This window comes from Ixodes scapularis, unplaced genomic scaffold (genome assembly GCF_016920785.2).
Source record: "Ixodes scapularis isolate PalLabHiFi unplaced genomic scaffold, ASM1692078v2 PGA_scaffold13__105_contigs__length_92229423, whole genome shotgun sequence".
NCBI classification, from domain to species: domain Eukaryota; kingdom Metazoa; phylum Arthropoda; class Arachnida; order Ixodida; family Ixodidae; genus Ixodes; species Ixodes scapularis.
Window position 1 is genome coordinate 91,065,425 of NW_024609839.1, and position 27,566 is coordinate 91,092,990.

The 27,566-nt window shown below is 46.8% G+C and overlaps 1 protein-coding gene across 1 annotated transcript; it reads left to right on the top strand.

Annotated features, from left to right (window-relative positions):
* On the top strand, nucleotides 1–27,538 carry LOC120843055 (techylectin-5A-like). Its single transcript, XM_040214262.1, has 5 exons — nucleotides 1–178; nucleotides 16,631–16,761; nucleotides 20,290–20,398; nucleotides 24,594–24,764; nucleotides 27,218–27,538. The coding sequence occupies exons 1-5, from the start codon at nucleotides 1–3 to the stop codon at nucleotides 27,520–27,522; spliced, it is 894 nt and encodes a 297-aa protein (XP_040070196.1). The 3' UTR covers nucleotides 27,523–27,538.
* The last annotated feature ends 28 nt before the right edge of the window (nucleotides 27,539–27,566 follow it).

Sequence of the window (27,566 nt, forward strand, 5' to 3'; positions counted from 1 at the left end):
ATGAGACACTCTGAACAGCTGACAAAAAATCTCAACATGTTCGTAGCGGTCCTTCTTATACCGGTTGCAGCCGTGAGCGCCTTTACGGAAAGCAGCTCTATGCAAGTTCCGGAAATAAGCGAAAGATATACGCCGCTAAAAACCTACATGATATTTGACCCCTGCAATATACAAAAACGTAAGACCACTTTTTTATTCAACCACGTAGAACGAACAGTGTGTAATCAGCAGCTCTATTGCTGGTTGTAGCGTCAGTCGGGCTTTATGTCCCCAGTAGTACACATTATTGCGCCGATATTGGCGACGAATCGAAAAGATTGTACCAGTATCCTAGGGACTGTGAATTTTTTTCTACTACGGCCATTTTCTTCGTCGGAGTCAAGGCCATTATTGTGTTGTGTTCACCCTCCAGATGAGACCAGAGCCAAAGCTCTGGTGTCATCTGGAGCACAAGCTAGCCCGCGCTTCTGGTATTGAGGCATGTCGTTCTAACGCGAACACTCGATCTGCATGCGGAAGATCCTTTCAAAGCCATGATTTTATGCTCTCATGCTTTCTGCATTGGCTGCAATATTAGCTTAAGGGTGAACTAAGTATAGTGCACGCGCTTCGACAAAACTTTGGGCGACAGCGACACTTCCTTTGAATGCGGTCGACCTTCTTCATTTTCAACTTTGTGCTGGTAGGGAAAATGGCGTTTTGTAGGGTTTGACATTCTGAAAGGTGTTTGGCCAAAGTGAGGACCCTGAACCGCAGTGGAATGACCACTTTTCTGTAGGTTACGACGGGGAGAGGTCACTTCCGAATCCGGTATTCACGTACAGGCGGTCGAAAATAATATTAGTTGCTTAGACAAAAAGACGATAAAATATGTTCTCCTTTAGCTTTCGGGATACTTGAAAATCCGCCAAGATCACATCTGTGGTGCAATTCGCGTAAGTTGGTGGAATAAAAATTTCGTCAAAGCGAGCAGCAACACTGGTTCTCGACAGCCATTGGAGACAGCTGAGCTGGCTACAAGCTGGCTGAACACCAGTATAAGGACCAACCGTGCGCTTGGTTTGACGTGGGTATTTGCCCAAATGAAGTAAGGATGTTATTTTTGCCGTATTTTATTGTGCAGCTTATGGGAAAAAATCACTAGTCGTAACATCTGATCGTATTGAGCCATTTAACACTCAGACTGAGGATCGACAGGGTAAGCATGCTCAAAAGTTTGTGAATGTGTCGCCCGACCTGTTTTCTTCAATCTCGGACTTTGGTTGAATTTATGTGCTGCAACCGTCGTTGTTTCGATCTCCCGGCTCTACGTACGTAGCGCGTGAACTTTCCAATCTAGTAGCGGGTCCCAGTTCAGTGGCAGTGTAGTAATTCTATTTTACTAGATTGTTTCGTGCTCACGGACGCAACAATCTAGTCACGGACGCAACAATCTACATTTAGAAAGGGCCGCTCTATCGGCTCTTTCTGCATGTCTCCTGCCACAAAGTAGCCTCCTGATCGACGAACCACCGACATTGTCCCTTTCCATCAGAAAATCACTACATTTCGGTGCGTCAGCTACCACTACATCTTCGTGCGTCGCCCGCTACTACGTCTTGGTGCGTCGGCCTTGCCTCTCGGCCCATGCCGTTCTTTCGACTGTTTAACTCTTTCCAGGGCAGAAAAAGAGTCCCCGCGATTTTTTCCGACGTTCTCGCACTCATGCTTGTTCTGTTTTAGAGCGCAGCTCTTACCGCTCATTCACACTGGAAGCGGATCCGCGTTCGCAAAGCGGTTGCGAACGCGATTGTATAAAGATCCAGTACAATTGCACGCGCACTCGATGACATCAAGTGCGCGTGCAATTGCACTGGATCTTTATACAACCGCGTTCGCAACCGCTTTGCGAACGCGGATCCGCTTCCAGTGTGAATGAACGGTAAGGTGCCCGTTTCCGGCTTGAGCGGCGTCGGCATCGGCATAACCGCGCGGTGCATTATAGGACGTGTGACGTCAGTGATGACAACATCAGGGACGTCATCGGCATCGTCATCGTCACTGATGACGTCATTAGTGACGTCATCGCCATCGTCACTGATGACGTCATCACTGACGTCACTGATGATGACGTCACTGATGACGTCATTGGCATCGTCATCGTCACTGATGACGATGACCTCGTGAGGCGACGGCGACGCCGCTCGGAGGGAGGAGTAGCAGACAGGATGGGGAGGTGAGAAAGAGGGAGGAGGGGTATACCTTCCCCTCAGTACCCTTCCCATTTCCTCCTCAAGAGCTGCGCTCTAATTCGGTGTTACAGGGAGTTGTAAACGGCTTTCATTTGTTTTCTAGGGCAGTACATAAGCCTCTGAGGTTCCTTGCAGCGTTCCAACACTTGTGTTCCTTCAGTTTTTCAGGGTATTAAATAAACACCTCATTTTCTTCAAACTGTTCTAACGCTAGTGATCGTTCAGTTTACCCGCCTGCCCTGCAAGACGTGAATTTTCAAACCGTCTGATCTTTTCCCTTTGGCCAGTCGTTCTGCTTTACCCGTTTATGAACATTACGAAATTTTGTTGCATTGAGACACGCTGCCCTATACTCCGTTTACCCCTAAGCTGAGACTGCAGTGGGAGCTACGTATCCGCCGGACCAATCAGCCGGGTCCCTTTCATCACCTGACCCGGTTCTCTGCGGGTGGGTATGAGCGGGAACGTGATCAGGTGGCGAAAGAGAGGTGTGTGACTGGTCCGACGAGGACGTAGCTTCCAGCGCAGTCTCGGCTTAGGGGTGAGTGGAATATCGTCAGCGCGCAAGGTGACCACCCAGCTCCGGCCTCCCGAGAAGTTGGCGTTTACAAGACGGCCACTGTCTTCACTGGTCTCCTCGCTTGAGACCCTATGGCGAAGAACCAGCGCGCACCAGCACGCGCGATGAAGCTTCAACGACGGCTGCCCGTACGTGGAGGAGCTCGCATCTCCTCTGTTCACGACGGGTGCTTCCGATGAATCGCAGTTCTGGAAAATTAACCGTTTCTCTTTCGGTATTTCTTTCTAAGAAAACGTTTCCATCATAAACGCCTGTGACCTCAACAGCAGCCGTTGAGCCGACATTTTCTTCCGACTGCAACTATCTCAAATATGACTAATACCCGTGCCACACGGGCAACTCGAATGCCATTTACAACGAATGACATTTGAGCGGATGGCCAATCAGCGCGCGACACACCGGGCGTGGCTCATTCCACGCGTGAGAGATTGCGAGCTGATTCGCCGATCACACAAATGTCATTCGTTGATTCGAGTTGCCCGTGTGGCAGGGGTATTACTTTCCACGAATATGAAGATTTTCAATATCATTTCTCGTTCACTGCTTGTGTGTTTCGGAAGATAAGTTTCGTGTTCTGATGTACTCATAATTGTAGTCTCCCTGAAGCTATTGTTAAAAAAAAATATTAAGAAAGGGAGAGCAGTAGTTTCTTTTCACGCTTTTAAATGCTACGGATGCGATATTTTAGCGCCTAATTCTTTGTGTAGACGTGGTCTCTTTAACGACAGCAGCTCACGAACAGCAGACCCGTCCGTAAACGCAACAAAAGCAATTTTAAAACGAATAAAACAATTTCCCAATACCACCTGGCAGTTGGAGGGCCGAGCTTCGTTGGAATGTCTCACGTCACGGGCCCATCAAGAGCAATGCGACGGCGCGGAGTATCCGATGGAGGCGCGCAGGAGCGAGAGGCGGTAAAGCCCCTTGATAAAGGCGTTTTTTGCAAGTACCGTCAACCATTGTTGTGGGAACGCGCAGGACACGTGCCAAGTACGGGTGCTTCGCCGCCCTTCGCTTCCAAAGGCCGCTCATTTCAGTGCTTCACCGCCATTTGCTTCCCAGGACAACTCGAGACACGGGCCTCGCGCACTGGCACACTTGACGCTACTTGCAAGACAAGCGCAAACACATCGAGAAGCTTTAAGCGGTGCTTGGTGCACCTCTCACTTCTAATATACCATACCTCGGGTAGAAAAGAAGAAGAAGCTGCCGTGCTCTACGAACGCTTTTTTGTTAGTGCTCGGCAATTTTGCAAATAATTCTGCGTTTTTGGGTTTCTGAAAACATTTACCAACGAAAAGGACATCTTAGAAGCCTCCTCTACAAACCACGGAGCTGTCAGAAGATCCCAGTTCTAAATATTTGGCTTCGAAACATCATCGGCCCCATGGACCCGATCATCTGCAACGTCTAGATTGCCACAACACCGAATTTCGCATTTCAAGAGCGGCCCAGGCTCAAAGCCTGACCTACCGCCCTCAACATCCATGAGTGAGCACCTTTCTAACGAGACGCAAGGACTGATAATGACCTCACCACTTCCACCGGCTACTACATCCCAAAGGCAAGATGACCCTCAACAAGCTATCGAGAAAAATACAACTTATGAGACAGAAACTGAAATATCAAGTTGCGAAGCTTCAACTGATGATGAAGGCGAATTTCTGCTCCCTAAAAGAAAGAAACGAGTCCGGAAAAGCTCTGGATCTAGTGCGAACACGACCATTCCTAACGGCACAGCACTAGGAAACGTCGTCATATTTACACCGCAAGATCCACAGATCAAAATAAAAACCCTTAATCCTGTCAAGCTAACCAGTGCTCTAAAAGCCAATTGCCCAGAAGGAATCATAAGCATTCGTCCTAACGCAAGACTAAATATCCTCGCCGTGGACACACGTAACTTTGACACAACCACTACACTTCTGCGCATCACCACATTGTGTGGCATTCAAGTAAGAGCATATGAACCACGCACGAGCAGTATGGCAGTTGGTGTGATTCATGGTGTGTCGGTTGATATCACCGAGAAGGAAATTCTCGAATGCGCAAAATCAGAACCCCCCGTCATAAGGGTACGCAGGCTGGGAATATCAGAGTCTGTAGCACTTACATTTTCAGCTTCACGTGCCCCAGATGCTATTCACATTGGCTTTGTACGCCACAAGGTAAACCAGTACTTAGAGAAGCCAACACAATGCAAGCTATGTGGACGACTAGGGCACGTCGCAGCAGCGTGCATATCACCTTTATGCATACGATGCGGCACCAAGCACGAGGGTACCGATTGTGACGAGACACCACATTGCGTCAATTGTGGACTTGAACATCCCTCTACCTCACGCCAATGTCCTAAATGGCACGAAGAAAAGGCCGTTGCTGAATATCGTCGCTCCAATCATGCAGACTACCGCACGGCGAAGGCCGCTGTCAAAAAAGTGTCATCGTCTACTGCTCCTGAAGCACCTCGGGAAATAATATCTAGAAAACTACAAAACGTGATGCCACAGTCAACATCCAAAGAAGGCAGCAATAGACAAATGGTTGTTGCCCAGCGCAAGTTAAACCCCAAACAACCAGCCACGGACAATGAAGTTCCACTTAACGACACGGCAATGTTTCCTCCCCTCCCTAAGAGGGCTGCCAATACAGACAAGGTCGCAGAAACACCAACTAATCCCACGGCACCAGCTCCCACTGTCGAGGAATCGCAGCATAATTGGCAAAAACATCATTTGACTGAGTCCGTCAGAAAAGGAAATACTGGACTTGACCTCCATCAAGTAGATGCCGACAAGGAACAAGCGATGGACACGTCGAACGTGGAGAGATCTCCTGAGCCAAATAGGCAAGCGTTGCCGGAAACCTCATCGAGACCTTCTTCATCGCTGAATATCGGTGATCTTTTACTGGCTGCAATCAATGCTCTCCGAGTCTTCTTTCAACAACTCTCGTCACCATTTGCCAGCACTCTAACTAAAATTATCGACACAGCCATCCCATTTATCCAAGGATGGTTCTCTCATTGAGGATCAAATTCAACGAGCTACCATTTTCCAATGGAATGCCAGGGGATTGAAAACACGTCTTTCGGACTTTCGTCAATTTATTCAGAAATACCGTTTTCCTATAATAGCCATATGTGAATCTAAACTGTGTAGTGATTTCCGCCTTTCGGGGTATGAAGTATTTCACTCCGCACGGACATCAGGACCAGCAAGAGTGATGATTGCTGTGCGCAAAGAACTCACATATGTTTCTTACGACGTTCAACACCATCCGGATAATGAATATGTATGTGTAACCATCCAACATGGAAAGAGTAAGGTTTCTGTAATAGCAGCATACATTCCACCCGGGGTCAGATTTGAAGAAAAAAGACTCGAAGACATTCTGAACAACTGTCCCCCTCCGCATATATTAACCGGCGATTTTAACGCACATCATCCATTATGGGGAAGTCTGTACATGAATACACGAGGAAGACGCCTGGCTGACCTCGCTGCTGCACACCACCTATCAGTATTAAACGACGGGAGCCCAACTTATCTACGCGGTACAACCTGCAGCAGCTGTCTGGACGTGACATTTATGACAAACACCATTCTCTCTTCTGCGGACTGGTTCACTGATATCGAGACGCGCGGAAGCGACCATATTCCTACCTACATAATAATCAAGTCGTTTCAAGGCACACCAAATAGAAATACAGTTCAACAAACACACTGGGATACTTATAAAACCTCAATGGAGCAGGCTTGCAAGAACACTGCAAGCTTGTCTACGTTCGAGAGCGACATTCTGAAATCGAGGAAAGCTGCTACCAAAACTTACAACCTTTCAAGTAACCAATCCACCATTGATTCAGAATATGAACGCTTGCGCGCAATTCGCCGTCGAGCAGAGCGCAAAGTAAGACGAACAAAAGACCCGAATGATTTGCGAGATGCCCGGAAGGCCCAATGGCACACGAGGCGGCACCTACAGAAACTTGGTTGGCGACGCTGGAAATCTATATGCGCTTCAATGGACCCCAAAAAGCCATACACCAACGTATGGAAAATTGCACGTGGACTAAAAACACCCCCCCATCAACTGCGTCCATTTAAGGCCTTAGCTTTGCATAACCAATGCTCTGAGAAATGTATCGCCGAAGAATACTGCACTATGCTCACCAGCTCATCAAATAGCCAACAGCTGGGATCCAAGGATAATGTTGTCATTCCTTCCACAACGAACGGGAAAATGAATGACCCATTTAGTATGCAAGAAATGGAAGCTGCACTCGGTTCTACAAATGCGAAATCGTCACCCGGCCCTGACGGTGTGAGGTACTCAGACCTAATCCACCTGGGATCAGAGGCGAAGGCGCGGCTTCTAGCGTTTTTCAACATCTCATGGGAAACCGGTGTTGTACCTCTGACGTGGAAAAAAAGTAGGATAGTTCCTCTACTTAAACCAGGCAAGTCAATGCTTGATATATCGTCTTACCGCCCTATAGCTCTTGCGAGTTGTATTGGTAAACTGATGGAAAAAATGATCCTCTTTCGCATCGAATGGTATCTAGAGCGAAACGGGTATTACCCAAATATAATGTCCGGATTTCGGAGAGGCCGAAGCTCTATTGACAGCGTAATTGATCTCGTGACTTCAGTGGAACAATCTAAGTCGGAGGGGCGCATGTGTGCCGCTGTATTCTTAGATATCAAGAGCGCATTCGATTCTATCACTCATAGGGCCATTCTAGAATCCTTAGAAGAACTTGGACTGGGTGGTCATATATACCGCTGGATATCCAGCTATCTCGACAACAGATTTATTTACATCTCCACAGACTCCGGAAATACACGACTCTTCCGCATAACCAAGGGAGTACCACAAGGAGGAGTGCTGAGCCCAACACTTTTCCAACTACCGCTCATAAGCCTTGTTAAGACACTTCCTAACACAGTTCATGCTTCGATTTATGCGGATGATATATGTATTTGGGCGTCCGGAATTACGCGATTGCATATAAAAGCAAGACTTCAGAGAACATTGGATATCCTGCATCATTACTTAACATACCGGGGACTACATATATCAACATCAAAGTCTGCTGCAATCGCGTTCACACGCCGAAGCATGGACAAATATCCTCTAACTATCTGCAAAGAAAAAATACCTTTCGTAAAGAAGCATCTCTTCTTGGGCGTCGTCGTTGATCGCGGTCTGACATGGACGCCCCATATTCAACATCTTAAGAAGAAGCTCTCAGCGTTTGTCCTACTAGCCCGGTTCATCAGTGGCACAACATGGGGAGCGACAGTTCCTGCTCTGCTGCGTCTTTACCAAGCTATATTTGTGGGCATCTTGCGCTACAGCCTCCCCGCTTTCAACGGCACGTGCAAAACAAATATGAAGACGCTACAGAGCCTACAGGCTCGAGCTCTGCGCTGCTGTCTTGGTCTCCCTCGGTCAGCCTCCACGCCAGGCACTATAGCCGAATCCCGACACTTCCCAGCATGTGTTCTTCAAATTCAAGAAACCTTAAGAATACATTTACGGCATCTAACCAGACATAAAAGACATCATCTAGCCGACATTATGTCGTCTAGACCATCGTCCAACTATGCTCGTGTTTTAGCACTGTACCAACAAGAATTTCCATCAAGGTTTGTAACACCAGAAATTGCAGCTACTCCACCTTGGACCATACCTACGCCGCTAATATCCCTCGACATTCCTGGGATACATACAAAACGCAACACTCCTCAGGCGGTGCTGTACCAACATACAATGACCGAACTCTATGGATCTCATATATCTCGTATACACGTTTTCACCGATGGTTCTACAAGTATAATGAGCTCAACAGCTGCTGCTGTGTTTCCTACTAGAGATATAACTATTAAGCACAAACTGAGTCACAAAACATCTTCAACAACAACCGAACTGATTGCCATTCAAGAAGCGGTGAAGTATATCGAGAAACAACAACCTCAAACATGGACAATCTTCACAGACTCCAAAGTGTCCTTGAAAATTCTACAATCGGCTATGGTACCTAGCGGATATCAAGAACTTGGTTTGAACATCATGCTACTTTTAAACCGCTGCCGAGTTAAAGGACATGATCTGCGCCTCCAATGGATTCCAAGCCATAGTGGGATTTCTGGCAACGAGGCAGCAGATGCAGCGGCTAAATCTGCCCATAAAAATGTGCGCACCCTGAAAATTCCTTACTTCAAGTCAGAAGCTAACTCAACTGTGCGTAACGTAGCCAAACTCCTGACATCACATCTATGGGCTGATCCCGAGTACCATCACTCCCGATTATACGCCCTCGATCCACATATGACATTTAGATATCCGTCTGGACTTCCACGCAGGTCCCAGGCAGTACTACACAGACTCCGACTGGGGGTGGCGTTTACCCGACACTTTCTACATCGAATAAAAAGAAGGGACAGCCCTAACTGCCCAGTCTGCGATGTCCAGGAAACTGCAAATCACCTTATCTGTGAATGTGCCATCTACGCCGTGGAAAGAGAAGACCTTCATAGAACAATTCAGAGGCTAGACGACCGGCCTTTCTCCTGTGACAAAGTTCTGGGCTCGTGGCAGTCCACGGAACATTCAATGAAAGCCACAAAAGCCCTGGTACGATTTCTCGAGGACACCCGGTTGATGCAATCCCTGTAGGCAGAGACTGACATTTTTAACTATTCAACCCATCATGCTTTCAGCTCTCTCTTCTCATATTCATTAAGCACCTCATCCCACCTTTTCATCCCGTAATCCTTTCCCCTGTGCAGAGTAGCCAGCTAGGACAGAAGTCCAGGCTTACCTCTCTGCCTTTCACTCATCACTTTAATAAAAAATAAAAATAAATACCTCGGGTATTCCCACTTGGCGGGATTGTAATGGGTTGACGATAAAGCTAGCGCCATCTAGTGACGACGATCGTACTTACGGTACCGCAGGCCGTGTATGGGCCCATGACGTTGTGAGCGTGATGTCAAGGGCAAATATCCCGAGAGGCATCCTGCCGACTCGATGACTGATTTTAAAGCGATCACCAGAATCCGTCGGCTGGAACGAAAACTATAGCCATCTGCTGAAAATACAAGCGTGTGATTATATTTACGGATATCATGGATCATATTTCCCCCATTTCGAAGAGTTTCAGGAATATTTAAAGTTTCGATACTGCACCTCTTTAATTTCTTTCTTGAGGTCTTGTGAACAAAATAAATAAGGAATGGATAATGTAATAACTGGCTTTTACTAGTTTGTTGCGTCGTCATGGACACTATTTGTGGAATTATGAGCGCAAGCTCGAGCCCAAGCTCGGTCATCTTTTGCCGTTCATGTTCTTCAGTTCTGATGCTCTGGTCTATAATTACACCTAAACCTAAAAGTCAATTACCTCTTGCTTGTCGCCGGCAGGGTCAACGCTGAACGTGAACCCCGGCCGCTACTCGTCTCCCGTCAGGAAATCCATTAGCTGCCCGTTCTACCGGCCATTTTTGATGTCTCCTGCTGCCAAGGTGCAGCCTGATCGTTAACCACTCAACCACCAACATTCTTGCCTCTCCGCCAAAAAATACTACAGACAGGCCGGTCGACTTGTGGGGAAGGCGTGTCCAGGGCTCATCCGCATGCTTTGGGTGTTCCTCTTGGGGTGCCTAATATTGCCATTCGTATACCATCAAGTGAGCAGAAAACTTCAGGAATCCGCCATAGGCCGAAAGTGCGCGACCACACAGTCTGTCCCGCACCAAACGAATGGTTGCCTCCCTCGTGCTGGGATTAGTCCTTATGCATATGGACAAATATCAGTATGTGACCAGATGCGGCAGCCTAATAACAGTTCAAAGGAGTACTTCCTACCTTTTACTGAGGTTCTGCAGCAGCGGAACTTCAACAACTGTGGGGAAGTGCTTGCAAGCCTGGTTCCAATGCTGGGAGGCTGAACCTCGTGAATGCCCCCCTGACTCTGCCTATCGTATGCTCGGCTCACCCGTTGAACCGCAGGTGATACAAAGTTGTGGTGGGGTGCTGAACGTGATCGCTGTAACAACTGCTTGAAAACAACGATCACGTTAAACTGGGGTACGTTGTCCAACACCAGTGTCCTTGGCTGCCAAATCGACGATGTCGCACGGGGCTTCCCTGTGGTCTCAGCCGATGCTTATATCCGATGTCTGTCCGAGTGGACCAGGATTGGTATTACGTAACTCTCCAGGGGTACGGCATGATATATGTGAAGCCGTGTTCAGCGTTGCTTGCTATCTAACCAGCTGACCCGAACCTGCACCAGAGGAATTTAACAGGACTGGGCACATGCTTTGCACCTTGTTACATGGTCCTAAATGTCTAGGTCAACACCGGGGTACCAAAATATTGCCGCGCGCGCAGCTGTCTAAGTAGGCAGCGCGCGCGTGGCCTAACGGTTATCGTACCTGGCTCCCACGCGGAAAGCCAGGGTTCGATTCCTGGGAGCGGCGCATCCTTTTATTTATTCCTGCAGACTAGTATTCCGGTAAATTCGAGAATCCTGTTGCTTGTTCGAGGTCCGAACGCTCTACGCGTCGAACTTTCTACGCCGATTACTCCAGAAGCCAACGCATGTATGTACATAAGGGGCTCCGCGTGGCGAGTCACAGTCAGTTTCGCCCCGGCGTTCGACTCTGCTCTCACGCCGACCTCGACGCCCGCGACGCTCTGTTATCTTCTGTTTCCTTTTTATTTTGGGCACAAGTTCGCCCCATTAAACGTTTAGTTTCTTTAGTTATTATCGCCTCATCACTTGTCATTCGTGACAATATGGTGTTTGCCAAGCTCTTCTTGACTGACATATCTAGGTAGGTGTCATGGATGATAGCCTCCTGTATGCTAATAATGCCTGCTCAATTGCCGGCTGGCAACTATCCCCGCAAGCGTGCGCCACTTCATCATACAAGACAGAAAAGGTGAACGATGTGAATAACCCTCTCGTGCGTTCTTGTAATCTTGGTGTTGTATTTGGCATCGGTCGTGGTACCTGTGTGCAAGAGCGTGCCGGGGATGCCATTTCACCCGACTCCAAGCAACACCCGGTACCATGAAAATTGACTGAAGCTCATTTCGAGAAAAGAATGCGTCCCAAATTCTACCTTTTATCACTCCATAGTACGCGCCAGGCCCCTTTTTTGTGACAGACATTAAGGAAGGCTTGTCTGGTCCCCCTTCGTTCTTTCTGTTGAGGCTTCACTCAAAGTCCAGCTTGGCTTGTGCCTCTCTGGTGGCAAAGCTGGATCAGCTCATATACCCTTCCAAGCCCTCTTTTGGTGCTGCTTCACAGGTTTTCAGTGTTTACCTACCCCCATCTTTCTCGCGCAGTTCGAGGTATATACCTAGTGAGGGGCGCCTGACAAGAGGCACAGGGCGCCATTACGAAAAATGAGCCCCGGCACAGCTAACACTTTCCAAACTGCTAAGGTGTTTTCGTAGTGGTTGTTACACCAGAGGACCCTGGCCGTTGCAATTCTTCTTCACCTTCCGATATTTGTAGCAAAATCGAAGCATGCACTACCCTTCAGCATTTTAGCACCTCTTATTGGTATCATTGTCGCGTTTGCAATGCTCTGTTTGTTCGTAGTTGGGATGGTGATATCACAACATCTTACTTGTCACTCACAGTGCTTGCTGTAACTTCGCGGAGCATGACCACATTCAAACTGCATACAACTGACAGTGTAGTGGAATTATAAAAATATGCAGCTACCATTTCTGCTTACGTCGAGCAGCTCACCATGATGCGACATCGGGACGTGCCGTAGCACAGTGTAATAGGACACCAGCTACGATTGATGTGGGAATCATCGTACAATGCCTGTCTTTATTGTGCATGTGTTTCCCGTTTGCTTTGACAACTGATGCAATGAAAAGTGTTTTTGTCGGAGGCTATCAAGTTGACAAATTACGACTGCCTGAGCATTCAGCTAATTGGTGATTTCACCTGGCTACTCGTTTCAATGGAATGCCTAGTCTTGATTCTGTTCGTCCATAATCTATTCATTGGCTGGTTGCTTGCAAAGTTACTTTTACGGTATATCTAAGGAAGCCACAAGAAAAGGATTGGCTCCACTAACCTTGAAAATTATTTTTCTTGAGACCTCGACCTTGAGACCTTGAGAACTCAGCTTCGCTTGTATCGAGAACGAATGCTGCGTCAGAATTCGACAAGGACACTGATGAAATTGCATACTTCCTGTCCAAGAAAAGGTGACCGCCAATATTGCTTCACAGGATCATGAAAACGTCTATTACCGAAAAAGAGTTCTTAATTTCAATAAATTTCATCCGAAATTGCTTGGTGGTCTGACAGCACTTAGAACGTCGCCATTTAAATGTTAGCAAGCGTTGTCGGTACTGAAGCAGAGTGGAGGCATTAAAGACAACCGTACGCGCAGTATGCTACGGCGCGGCAGCTGTGTTTTTTGTCTTCCAACCATGGAATGTGAACGAACAGTTTAAACAACCTACCGCAACTGCCTCACGAAACTCTCGAAGCCTGTGCACAGGCTGGCGACAACCCGCAGTGTGTAAGCTTCCACAGCGAAGCCGTAGGACTTGCTCCGCTGCTTCGCCGCGGTTGTCGCCAGCGTGCACAGGCCTCCGAGAGTTGCGTCACACAGTTGCGGTAGGTTGTTTGAACTGTTCGTCCACATTCCATGGTCGGAAGGCAGAAAACACAGCTGCTGCGCCATCACTCACTGCACGTACGGCTCTCTCCGATGCCTCCACCGTGCTTCGGTACCGACGACGCTTGCCAACATTAAAATAGCGACGCTCTCAGTGTTGTCAGAGCCGCCTCGGTGGCTCCGAGGCGAGAGCGCCGGCCTACGGATCCCCAAGTGACGGGTTCGAATCCCGACCGAGGTGCCCGCAATATGGCGGAGGCTTATTGCGGGGAAGGCGCTGTGTAACCAAGCTTTTGGTTGCACGTCAAATGATCCCCAGGTGGTCGAAATTAATCCTTAGTCCTCCGCTGGGGCGTTCCAGATGCCCGTCGTAGGTTTGGCACGTAAAACCCCCAAATTTGACTTTTTTTTCTAAGTGTTGTCAGATCACCAAGCAAGTTTGCATAGGTATGTTGAGCCTAATTCACTGGTCGCCATCTTTTGTTCTTAAATAGCATGTATTGAAAGCTTTTGGCACAGTGAATCCTACGAGGCTGGACGCAATAGTAGCCGGAATGAATTTCTTAATATCGGGCGGTTTTCAGTACCAACTTCCGCAACTTGCAGCGCTTAGCAGCACCCCTTCCTGGTGAGTTTGCCGACCGGCATTGTGTGCTATAAATATTTTCCCAAACGCTTCAAAATCATTACTCGTAATTTCTTTTTTGCAATGTTTGATATGAAGGAACAGAATGCGGCTGTAAAAGTTCATTTTCTTTTAGGAAAAACGGCGCCGGAAACTCTTGTAATGCTTCAGAGAGCTTACAAAGAAAATGCTAATAAGAAATTACAAGTCTACGAGTGGTTTTCTCACTTTAAGGCCGGTGATCCTCAGCAGACGACGCCGGTCGGCAAATCGTCTCAGGAAGGGTGCCGCCTAGCGCTGCTAGAGACGAAAGTATTCCTGTAATGGTACTCCTGTAATTCATTCCAGTCACTTCTGGGTACTCCCTCATACCTTTTATAGTTGAAAATTTGGTTGTGTGGCCCAGTATCTTTTTTAGTGTATATCATATCCCTTTTCGTATTATACAAATTTTCAGATTTTATTTTATCCTGGTGAAATGACTCCAGCGTGGCATGTTTTGATTATTTAATATGTTTGTAATGCATACATGACCTTGTTTTTTTGGCTAAATGTTCCCTGTTTTTATGTAAGTTTATTGGCTTTTTCACATTGAACGGTGCCAATAAGAAGGTGGCAACGTTGTTTCTGGCTTCGTAAAGTATAATTTTTGTAATTATTATAGTTTGATAGTCCAGAGCTGGAAAAAAGACTCCTTTTCACATATTTATTTCCAGACTGTTTCAAAAGAACCTACAAGGTTCTTTTAAAAGGTTTAATTATTTTTTCAAAGGAAAATATTTTCAACGTAAAATTCTATATCAGGTTCGGAAAATAAAAGCATACAAACAAGTGCCACCTGAACACTTCGTTTCCATTATAGTCACTTACTATCTTGTCACGAATGAACAGGCGAGGAAACAAAGAATAACTGGGGAAACTGAAAAGTCTAATGGGGCGAACTTCTGCCTAAAAATCAAAAAGAAACAGAAGACCACAGCAGAGCGTCGCAGGTGTCGAGGTCGGCGTAACAGCAGATACGAACGCTGGGGCGAGGATGCTTGCGGCTCGGCACGCCCTTATTACACGCCTGGGCTCCTCGAACAATCGGCGTAGAAGGTTCGGCGCGTAGAACATTCGGACCTCGAACAAGCAACAGGATTCTAGAATTTACTAGAACACTAAATTGCAAGAATGAATAAAAGACACGTCGCTCCCAGGAATCGAACCCTGGCTCTCCGCATGGGTGGCAAGCACGACAACTGTTAGGCCACGACCGCGCTGCCTACTTGGCCAGCTGCGCGCGCGGAAATATATCCAGTATAGTTTTGATTGTAATGCCCTAATGTTTTGAGCTGAATACGCTGCTTTTATAAAGTGTGTCCATGCTTGGAAAGTGCCAATCTTTTCTTGTCAACAGAAAACTAAAAGATTTAAAATAATTTGATAGGGCTGCATATGTTCTCTAAAAGCAGTACATAAAATATAAAAATAAATAAAAAAAAACTTTCAGCCTTTGCATTTTGGTGACGAAGGAAGACTAGCGAAGCAAGTTTTCCTTAGAAGTAACGCGAGTAATGTTTGAGTTTGAAAACAAGTCTTTCAAGCAGACTACATGGAGAACTCTCCTTTCGTCGCGTCGCTTGGCGGGATGTCGGCGAGGCCAGGGAAGCCGGGAAAATCCGAATTCCCTGTCCTCCAAGACCGGAAAGAAGGGTTTCGACGACGTCGAAATCTCTTGAAAGTGTCAATCGTAAGCCTATCGCTTTAAAACGCAATATAATAACTTTCCACCGCAGGCAATGTGTATCCAACGTTACACCAATTCCGCCACGTTTTTCCACAGGGCGGGCTGATAGCGTTGTGAGCGACACCGCGCGGACGAACCACGAAATGGCGCCACGCGTTCTGAGAAACTCGACATCTGAATGTTATCTAGTAACGTAGCTCAAGCACAGCTGCTGAGCGTCGCCATGTTGAAAATAAGAAGGCAAAAAGCCAGGATATGGCCGATGCCTCGTCACTAACACTTCCTGGCTCCCAGTCTTTATAGTATTACAATTGTCGTTAAACATATTGTGTTGTTAATAATTGTTACAGGCATTCAACTCGCAACGTCTGTGTATTTGTTTTTTAAATGCCTTCGTTGATTGCGTTATTAAAAAAGTGAGAAACGCCCGATGAGGACACGGATATTTAACCGGCTGTTTTGCACACTGGGCGTATTATTTTCGAAATGAAAATCTTTCACGGCGTTATCTCGAGTTTTTGAGGCGTTTGAGACCATAGAAAAGTAATAATGTTGGGGTTGTTCGTGGCTCTTTAAGGCGAAACGAAGTACAAGACTAGGTTTTCGTTCTAGCTTTGTAAGTAAAAAAAAAAAAAGCGCTTTTTCTGTCTTTTTTTACATCGTTAGTGAGGTTAGCACATACTGTGGCGAATCGCGATTCGCCGGCCGCTTTTCTTGCAGGTTCTTGCAGAGTCCCGATTTTTGCAACATCGATAACCAAGGTGCAAGGTTTGCTCCACGCTCTTTTGTTTGCAGCTGGCGGCCGAGCAGTAAGCTGTGCCCAGTTAAAGAGACTTGGATATAACAAGACAAAGGAATATTATATCGAACCTCACAATCGCGTCCTCGTGCTGTGTGACATGGAGACTGATGGCGGTGGATGGACAGTAAGTCTCACCACCTTATTTGGCCTACTAACAATCACTGCAAAGGCAAAGCGACATTTTGTTCGTCTTTTTTTAGAAAAAAAAGGTTATTAGGAGAAGCAGTGCAGCGATTTCGACATCGCAAGGAGCTGTAGCGAGATATTATTATTTCGTTTTATCTTAGCAAAAGTAAAACAAGGCATGTACCTACACCCTAGAATATTATCTGGATTTCACCGTGCAATCGCAAAGCAAAAGTACTGAGTACTTTACAACCCACAGCTGCAATGGTGACCATGGGAATCCCCTCACGAGGTGGTTAACACGGTTACAACGAATGATCAGTCTGTTTTCAATTATCTGCTGAGTTTAATTAAGCTTGTCTTCATTTTGTTTGTAGTCCCAACCGAATTTGGGGTTATGTTAGATACAGTGCCATCCAGGCAGTAGATTGGAAGTCATTACTTCGAAGACTGATAGGTCGCCTCTCTGACTCTTTAGGGTTTAGAACATTTTTTGCTATAGCTTTATGTAGAAAAGCACGACGTACACTTGCCATCTAGTACACCCCCACGTTGTGATACTTCAATCGTATGTCAGTTCTTGATTTGACAGACGATGCAGTCTCGGCAATGAAATATATTGCTCGGAGAATGCGTTGCGGGCAAGATTGGGATCTCGCCTTTATAGTTAAAGGGTGCTCTTATATATTGTCTCCTGTGTTGCAGCCTATTTTTTTTTTAATACATTTAGATTTGTTTCGGCGCAAAAACATGATGTGGCTGTTCCAATTCATAAATTCGGGAGCACTATGTCCAACCACGATACAGAAACTAAGGCCCAAAATGCAGATACTGATATACATTTGTATTTTATGCAACGGGTTATTCCTGAGATACTTCTGCAAAACGGCTAAAAAGTATTCCGGAATATAGATACGGAAACTCATAGAAATACAGTGGCTCCCGAACGGTGCTACGTGTTGAGGGTGTCGTTCGTGGCGAATTCAAATCGTAATGTTTGTTTGTTTGTTTGTTTGTTTGTTTATTTTATTTTTGACACTTCCCCTTGCCTCGAACTCTTTATTTATAATTAATGCCGCTAAAAAAAAAAATAAACGTGTAATTCCGGTGAATCACATGTTACTGAACGGTAAAGAGGCTTTGCCTTGCTTGAAAAAAGGCGTCTGCACCAAATGTGTATAAACCCTATTTTGCCATGAGGGCGCATATCAAACTGTCGTCTAAGAGGCTTCTGAGTCACCCATAATGTGGGGATATTAGACAACAGAGCCGTACCTTTTCTACACTCAACTGCTTTACAGCGTTTGCTCTACTAAATTGGAAAAAAAAAAGAGGAGGGCTTTGTGAGAGGAGCTTATTGTGTAATTCTTGCAAGTAACCTTCTTTAAACAAGCTTTCCTTAATGTTGTTGACTGGGATGAATCATGTAATGGGGCGGGTTCATGTTATACATTCTGAAGCAGCTTCCACCGAACATGTTTTTATCTTTTAAATGTATCGTAAGAAACGGCAACAGGTATAACGAGATACCCAAGTCTGGCAAAGTATCGCGATAGAAGCGACATACGGTAAATGTATTTCACTACTGAGATACGAATGCATTTTTTTAAATGTATCTCGATATAGAGATACGGATACTCGATAGCATCTCGAAGATACTATGGCGATACATTTGTATCACGATGCCGCCCAGCCCTGTATTGTACCCTCTATTTCTGAGGGCGCGAAGTGGCCGGGCTTTAGCCGTCTCCGTTTAACACCGCAATGTCGAAAACGAGAAGACTGAGTGACTGCGTTCGTCACGCAGTCACGTGCGGGCGAACCCGGCTTGGGAAATAAATGCAGTTGGTGAAAAGCTCCTCTTATGTTTTCATTTGCCGCAGCTCCCACTCGGAAAGCAGAGACTTGTTTAGCTGTGTGCGAAGCGGTTGACTGCGGTTGACCAAGGCTCGCTTTCGAGTGTTCTTTCTCGCCAACAGTGGTCTGTCTTTAAAAAAGTAAGAATGCTAGGGCATTAATCGTCACGACAAAGTATATCTTTTTGCTTGTCAGGGAAAGATCAAAAAGCTTTCTGCATGCGGTGAAAATCCAAAACATAGAAGCCAGAAGAAAGTAGAAGCCTCCTGCCGCTTTTGACTTTTTAATATAACATGGATGTGAAGATTGCTCGTTGGATATGGTTCCGAATTTTGCTGATGCGGCTCGAATCCGGATACAAAGACTACGAATTCAGATTGGATTCAGATGATCCAACTATCTGCGCAGGGCTCTAGTGATGTCTAAGTGTCATGTCAAATTGTGTGGTAAAGAAAAAAAAAAAAACATGCATTTGGAAGTGTCATTGCCGCTTTAGGGAAAGTTAAGAAAAGCGGAGAGAAGAGCATCGTATACGGAAATGACATGCAAAATAAGTCTTGCCGTAAAACACACACACCAGTAAAACATCCTGCGAGCACCAATGCATTGACCTCCACAGTCCGATGTTTCTAGCCTGCACACGATCCTAAGACTCCGTATACGTATACATGCCAAATCTTCAGAGGCGTAAGAGCCCTCTGAGGGATTCAGGAAGGAGGAGGGGGGAGAGGGGGCGTTTTTTGAATGCGAAAGCATTAACTGTCTCATGGAGCGAGGCGGCGTTATCATTTTAAAGCCGGAAACGGCACCTTAAATCCTTTCTCGAAGTGCAGCCAGCTCCCAGCTATGAAACCACGCGAAAAGCCTAGACACAGCACCTAGTTTCCCCGATCCCAAAGAAGCGAAGTTGATGAATCTTCGGCTTCGGTTTCATTGGCTGGCGTGCGTCGACGAGGCTCCCAATGGCCGATGTGCGTTAGTTTGAACGATTGCTCACCCGATGTCGCTGCGTGTCCGCGAGGCAGCGGATCCACCGTTCCACGCCCAGGGTCAGCGCGCCGCACGCCGCAGACGAAAGAAGGGAGCTGAAGAATGACGTTCATGCTTTCGCATTCCAAACTCATAAGAAGTGCTTAGGTGTACCTCGAGCCTTTTGTTTTAGTGTGTATTTGTGTGTGTGTATGGGTGGGGTAACGAGATAAGAACACTCACGGGCACGGAATTAGTCAAAGAAACAAAAATACATTAAAGCAAAGGCGCTGAGAATAATTGAATTGAGTCATAAGCGCGTGGGCCGAATCATGAATCTTGATAATTAAACTTGAGGAAGAAAACGAGAACGTCCTTTCTCGTTCTCTTCCTCAACTTTAGTTATCCTATACCAACCCGCTCGTTCTGTCCTTACATGAATCTTGAGTTGCTTCGACCAGCGGTGTTTATTGTCTCGTGCTATGGCGCTTGGGAACATATGCATGCGTCAAGATGGGCTCCCCCGACTCCAAGACCGTTCTTGCCAGATGGCTTCAGCGTGTCTGCGTGCTTCCCCAAACCGCATATGAGAAAAGCGGGCACTTTGAGGCGTAAATCTCAAGATTACATTCTGGGGAAGCATAATTAAAGAATCCGGAAGCAAGCTTCAATTCGCGCTGACTCTTCAATCGACTTCCAGGTGATTCAACGTCGAGCTAAAACCGAAGGTGAGGGCACCGAATTTGAGAGATCCCAAAAAGACTACGATGATGGATTTCGAAATTTAAAGAGTTTATCATATTGGATAGGTAAGTACGAAATATTAGCCTCTGTGCATGTGCCATTTTGACGTGGCAACCAAAAACTGATAAAAAAAAATTCCTAGAATTCCGCCAAACACAGTGAACGGAAACTAGGTTCTGGTGACAAGTTGTCAGGTACCACCGTGGCGCCACGTCATGTGGTGACGTAACGCGAATTGGTTAACATGCAACGTCCGTCAAGTCAGATCTGTCGGTAAGGATACATATCTCACCGACAGAAATAGGTTCAGTCAGAAAACGTTTTTTTCCGCTAAACAGAAAGCAGCAGCAAAGGCAATATTTAATTTTAGTTAAGGCGTAAGATAAAACCAATAAATAAAAATAATGTTAGCTGTCTGAAACGACTTGTGATGTAGCCTAAAAGTGCTTAATTACGTGATTTATGATTGGATATGGTACTCGCCAATGAAAACAAGCGCTGACAAATAATTTCATTTGACGAGCATTCCATCCCAAATATCAGTACAAACAATATAGGCCCTTTTCGAAAATCAGTACGGCCACTTGGATATATCCTCTGTCATAGCCTCCTCTATACTGACAAAGCCTGGCAGATCGTCACGTGACGTTGACGCGGCCGCCGAAAGTGAAAAGGTAGAGCGGCAGACAACAGCCATGTTATGGGCGCCCCGCTGCGGCGGGACGCCGAAACACACTTGTCCCGAGCGATGGAATGTCCGCTCGTGCTTCTCGCGTTCCTCGGGCTGCCGTTTCGTTTCTCGTCGGGTTTGAAAACCCTGTTTCGGGTCCTCGCCGCTGCAAAAGCTGTGCGCTGAACCCTAGACTCCCCGAGAAATGCTCTGTGCTACCAGATCCTCGCGCTCCAAATCTGCGACCAGGCCCATGCAGCAATTTTGGCCCTACAGAGCGGCGCGATTTCTGCCGTCACGACGGTTCCACCAGGTTGGAAACTTTTTCGCCGCGGCAGAGCGGCAGCTTCCGCGCTGGCCACTCACAGAGTGATGGGAAATCACGTGACAGCAGGAGAAACATTTCGGGAAAGCTGGCGCATAGGACGGCGGCGTTTTCACGTCCTTGAAGCAGACGACAAGCAGAGAAAGTACGCAAGCGACTGGTTCGCGGTTTCTTTATTCCGGCGGGTCGACGTTTTTTGCTTCAGCAGTCGCGTCGGAACTGTTCAGGAGATTATGGAGGAGGGGAACTGCTGTCTTCTTCCTCGGAATTTGTTTTCTCAATGAATTATGCGGCTTTGTTTTATTTTCCTCGACTGACTACCAACTGTAGCGCCGCAAGAGAGCAATTCGGAAGCGGCTTTTGCGAGCACTAGTCAGAAAAACAGAAGAAGAAGTGGAAGAACTGAGCGATACTGACGTGTCTTTTCCAACACAGATCGTCACACAAAGTAGGACAAAACGTATCGCGCCCAGTTCAATGAACTGCTTATCAGTAGAGTGTCGAAGCGTCGGGTTCTTTGAAACGCGTAGCTCAAAGAATTAAAGAACAATGGGACCAAAGGTACTCTTCCAGTCTCCGTAGACAGACATACTCAGGATCGTGAGCACATACCCCCATTTCAGAAATACCAACTGCTCCAACGCCGTCAAGAAAGTTCGGGTCGGCCATATGTATGAGTTGGAATCCTCACATCCGAGGAAGGCGCTGCCTGTGACGTCCGTGACGCTGCCGAGGATGATTCGAGATTTCATCCTCCGCAACAACAAAGTTTGAAAAAAACAAAAACAGTAGAAAAACATAAACGGATAAAACCAAGGTTTATTTAGGATGTTAAATGCTTTTTTTGTTTTGTTTTATTAAGGTGAAATCAAAGGGGAAGCTAAAAAAAGTGAAAGCCGTTTACAACTCCCTGTAACGCCGAATTGGAGCGCAGCTCTTGAGGAGGAGAAGGGAAGGGTACTGAAGGCAGGGTAGACCTTTCCTCCTCTTTCTCCTCCCCTCATTCTTTAATATGCTCCGGGGGGCGTCACCTGATCTCGGGGGGAGGGGGTCACGTGACCTAGGGGGGGGGGGGGGTGTCGCGTGACTTGGGGGAGGGGGGTCACGTGACCTCGGGAGGGGGGCCACGTGACCTCGGGGGGTTACGTGACCTTGGGGGGTCACGTGGGGGTCATCTTGGGGGTCACATAACCTTGAGGTGACCTTAAAAGGGGTCACGTGACCTTGGGGTGACCTAGATTACGCCGACGGCGACGGCGACGCCGCTCAAGCCGGAAACGGGCGCCTAAGAGCTGCGCTCTAAAACTAAGGCATCAAAATTGTTGTTAGAAGCCGCTGTAACCGACTGTGCGCATCTGCTTGGTACGAGGAACATTGGCTATCGCAACGGTAGAAAACGCTCGTGCGAAATGAAACCTCGCGATCCGTGCCGCCCCGCCGCTAACGGCAGCGATTTCGGCCGCGGAATCGCTGCATGTGAAACCCGCTTAACACCGGACAACTTCGTTGAGCTCAATGACAGCTGGGAGGCGCCAGCGATCGTTGGTTTAATGACAATTACGTGTGCTAGTGTAACTTTAGTTATACCGGTAACTGATTTAGTGGCTCTAACTCCAAGCTTAAACCGTCCTCGGTAAGCACCACCATGGAACTTGAAATTCGTAAGCGATGATTCGTGCCGTCACGGCACTCATTGGCCACGAACGCGAATTCAAATATTCGTTGACGGATTGATTGTTGACGATCGCATACATCCGAGTGACGCAATGCTCGTGTACAATGCGTGAGCTGGGACAGTCTGACGTACTTTCAGTACTTCGGATGTATCAAAGTGAAAAGGCGGAAAGCTTTCGAAGGAAAAAAAATACAAAATAGGCCGCTTTTTTTTTTTTTTTTTCGTACTGAAAATCAGATTTTTGGCTTTCTAACCTCTTTTTATTTTTTGCCCACTAAACAACATGCGTTTAGCAAGATTCCAATCTGAATGTTTTTATCCCAGCCCAAAATTCATTTAATGGTCCTTTAAAGGAGCCATCACACGAGTTTTCGATTTTCGCTAAATACTGCTTAGAGTCACTCCCTAACATTACTAACTGCATAAGCTTTCGTTATTTTTTCTTTCTTGGCAATGGCAGCCGCCAAAAATATTCGAGAAATATGAGTATCGTCCACGGCCTAAACTCGGAGCCAGAACAAGCGGCTGCGGCGTGGTGCCTATTCAACATACCGGCATCTTTAATCATAGCCATGCACTGGGGTTGGCTAGAGCCATTAAATGAGCTCCGCTTACAGTATCGGCACTCCGTTCCCCGACATCGTTGTGGGCGCCACCATTTTCGTGCTTGTGCAGAGCAGACGCAACTGCCGATCGTCGTGATTTAAAAGTGCGACTTCCTCAGCATTGGATTAAGTGTTAAGAAGCTCATGTAATATTGCTATGCTTTGCCGAAAACTGTTTAAACATCTGTGGAGAACGAAAAAGCGTTTCCTGCGGTTTCAGATAAAGCTTCTGAAAACTGGCAACCATGATTTGAAGCCACAATATGGCCAAGTATCGTAACTCTGAAGCGTAGCGTATTCAGTAGCACTAGGGTTGGCAAATCAGAGAACGCGCGCTAAGCTCCGGGCATTGTTAGAGTTCGGCTATTCTGATCACCGTAGTTGTCGGACACGAGCCACAACATGAATGTCCGCCTAGGTATTAATTGTTACGAGCTGAAGTCGACTCATCACGCAGTTCTCGTGTTCCATCCATGAGCCGCGCTCGACTGTCGCCAGGCGGGTGGTTTCGATACCATAATTACGCACTCAAGATTTGCGAAGGCAAGACTGAAAGAAATAGTCCCCTTTTGTCCTCGCAATTTCACCGCGACAAAGCTGCTGAATGCGAGGCGGTATGTGCGAGTGTACTTGGGCCAAGTCATGAACATTCAAACCTGGTAATGTTTCGTGACCCCTTTAAGAATTAACCCAGCTAAAAGTGCTCGCTTTAATACCTGGAAAGCATCTTTGTGTGCAGTGCAACAGACCTTCTTGGGCTATTTCTTCCTAGTCAGCTCGATCAGAAGCAAAGCCTTCTCCGCATAATTCGAAAAGAACTGCCGGTAATAACCAGTCATCCCAAAAACGACCCCACTCGCTTCTTCGTTGTAGGACGCTTCAATTCCACAATGTTACTTAAAGTATTCTATCGTGCTCTATTCCTAACGCATTTCTATTCCTAGTGTGCACTCTTCCTAAACGAATTTCGCTCCTTCTATTAAAGGGAACGAAAACATCCATGTACTCACTACCCATCCAAATAGCAAACAAGTTCTCAGGATCGAAATGACAAGAAATACGCAAGAAAAGATTGTCGTGCTGTATACAACCTTTCAAGTCGGTTCCAAGGAGGAGTACTACGAGCTGACCATCGGCGGCTACTCGAGCCCTAATGGTAAATACCGGTGCTTTCGCCATCCCTCTTGCGTCGCCTGCAGCGCTGCGTTAGTCGGTGGTTGCTAAAACTTTTGGAAGACGCTGTTTATGAGGTTAAAGATAAACTCTGGAGAGAACAACCTTACATTAGCGTGTGACGACAAGTACTGTACAGGCTTTGTTTGGATCGATGGTTTAAACTTTAATAACTCTAGTATGAACCACGCTTGTCACAACGCAGGATTAAAGGAAAGAGGAAAGGGGGGGGGGGGGGGCAGTGGGGGGCTAGAGAAGGTGCAACCGAGGGCTCAATATACGAGAGTTGGGGAGAGAGGCCCCATTATTAGTACGTGTTTAAATGCAACCCGAGATATTGAAACGAGGAGCCAGGGCTTTCGTTTAATGAAACTTCGTTTAGTTCAATTCACATTGCGAGGGCTCCCTAGGGACTTGTCACCTCTCTGCGTTTGCCGATGAGTTGTCAATGAGCCTTTTTTTATTTCTTCTTAATAGCTGTAGGCTAATGGCGACGGGAAAAACGTTCTAAACAATTTATTTGGTGAATGACAGCAAAGGAGCAGAAGAGGTGTCTTTAGCACGCTGGCCGCCCAATCTGTGCAACGCTCGAAAAGGACGACTTTGGTACATGCAAGATGGCCGTCCGGTGCCTGCATTTTCGGAACGGGGAAGCGCGATCCAGCAATTGTGAAATTTATCAGCGGATCCTGATTCCGTGATGCGCTGTCACGTGCCTCGCTCCGTCTCTCTTATCGACCCACCAGCCCTGTAGAATCGAGCGTTTGCCAGGTTAAGCTGAAATGAAGCCTAGCAAAGGAAGCATGCCGCCGGTGCCTCCGTCCACAGCGGCGCCGTCTCCGCCGACGCACCGTCTGGAACACGGACTCGCCGCCTGCTCCGCGCGCCGACGCTTTCGTTTTCGCTTCCCCACCCCTTCCCCAGCTGCTTTCGCGGAGGAAGTAAGCAAAGTGCAGACGGTGAGCTGTCTGCAAATGCCGATGGCATCCGGGGGATCATCGTTCACGTTCCGCTATATTATTGTTGAAAAATAAAATGTTAAACGTCGGTCGCCGGTTGAGACAGCGGTCACCGGTTGAGACATTACGGTTACAGTTACGGTTACGGTTACCAAAAAAAAAATCTACTCTAAGCGGTTTTCGGTTTGGGTTACGGTTTCGGTTTGTCCCTGACTTTAAGAACACGGATCAGCTGCCTTCATGTTTGGGTAATGGAACAGACTCTCCCACTGCACGAAGTAGGCTCCGTGCTTGTCCGAAGTCACCAGCTTAGCGGCCGGATATTACTGCCAGGTTTTAGGATGAATGCATTGAAAATGGTCAATGTATGTTCAGAAACGAATAAAAAGTTTCCGCCTCCAGAAAGACAGCACAAAGGTCAGAAGCGCTATAAGCCACCTCATCTTTTCGCTCTAAGGGCTGTAAACGAGGGAGCGTATAAGAGCGGTACCAGTTAATATATTCAAAGTCCAAAGCTGCCGTTTACCGATTTGTCGAACAGCACACTGTTTATAAACCAGCACGCGCTGGCTTGTACCGGGTGTGGGCATCGCGCGTGCGCAGAAACCAGATTCGCGTGACGGGAAGCATCTGCGCATGCGCAGTGCCGACGGCAGCGCCACCGCAGTGGCGTGACGTCAGAGACATGATTTGGTCTGTACGCAATCTATTCTCGATTCAGAGCATCCCGAGATCCTTCAGCACACACTAACTTTCTCCTTGCACATGATGAGATGAAAAGATCTGCACACGTGAAAACACTGTGGAACACCGGAACTTGGGCCGCATAGCCAGACTGTTCCAACTCTCGATGCAATTTTTGTTCGCATTTTCCTAGAATAAGGATATATACCAGTAGTATATGGGAAACTGTTAGGATAATCAATCAATCAATCAATCAATCAATCAAACAATCCATTTTATTTACATCATCATCAGATAGTGATGTGAAACGTAACTAAAATGTGCTGACTAGCTTTTTATTTAGTGAAAATAAGCCTGTTTTCAATTAGAAACATAGTAATGGCATATGTAAACGTTTTTCATCCGCGTCTTCGGACCACCCAGCCTTGCCCCTCTTTGCACGAGTGGTAACTAGCGCATCCCACCGATTCCCACGTGCTTAAAGTATTTATAAAATCTACTGATTTGATGGCTGTTTATGACACTCAGCGAGCTACTGATTGAAGTCAAATGTATATGTTTTACTAATTAAAAAGATAAGGAACAAATATGATTTAATTTCCCGGATTATCGCGACAATTAGCCAACTTTATGTGTCACTCTGGCCGTTTAACTCACCTTGTAGATAACGGAGTAGTGCAGCTTTCGCAGCTTTCTTTAAAAAAAATGTATAAAACCTATAGGCTTGAACAGCCTGTAAATTACTGTTAAGAGTGGTCAGCGCCATTGATTCACCCACACTATTTTTCCGCAGGTTCAGATTACGATGCGCTGAAGCACCACAACGGAGGCGGGTTTGTAATCGCCAGGGGAGACTATCACCAGGACCTTTGCGCCCGATCACCGATAAGTGGTGGCTGGTGGTTCCCAATTTATAGCTGCATGCACTCAAATCTTAATGGGCGTAAAGTAAAAAAAGTTCCACCTCGTACGAGGGGCTTTGCTATTACCTGGTACAAACAACGCGATCCGAGATCCTACGAATATGTCTACGAAAGTGTGGAGATGAAGATCAGGGATGCCGATTATGGATTTTGCACGGGCGAAATGGCAAAATAAATTCTTTGATACCTGATGTATATTAGTGCGAAACTAAATTCGAG

Coding starts and splice junctions, on each gene's coding strand:
- LOC120843055 (XM_040214262.1), top strand. CDS start 1: ATGAGACACTCTGAACAGCTGACAAAAAATCTCAACATGTTCGTAGCG. Junction 179..16,630: donor CCCCTGCAATATACAAAAAC/GTAAGACCACTT, acceptor TTTTGTTTGCAG/CTGGCGGCCGAGCAGTAAGC. Junction 20,399..24,593: donor GAGTTTATCATATTGGATAG/GTAAGTACGAAA, acceptor CTTCTATTAAAG/GGAACGAAAACATCCATGTA.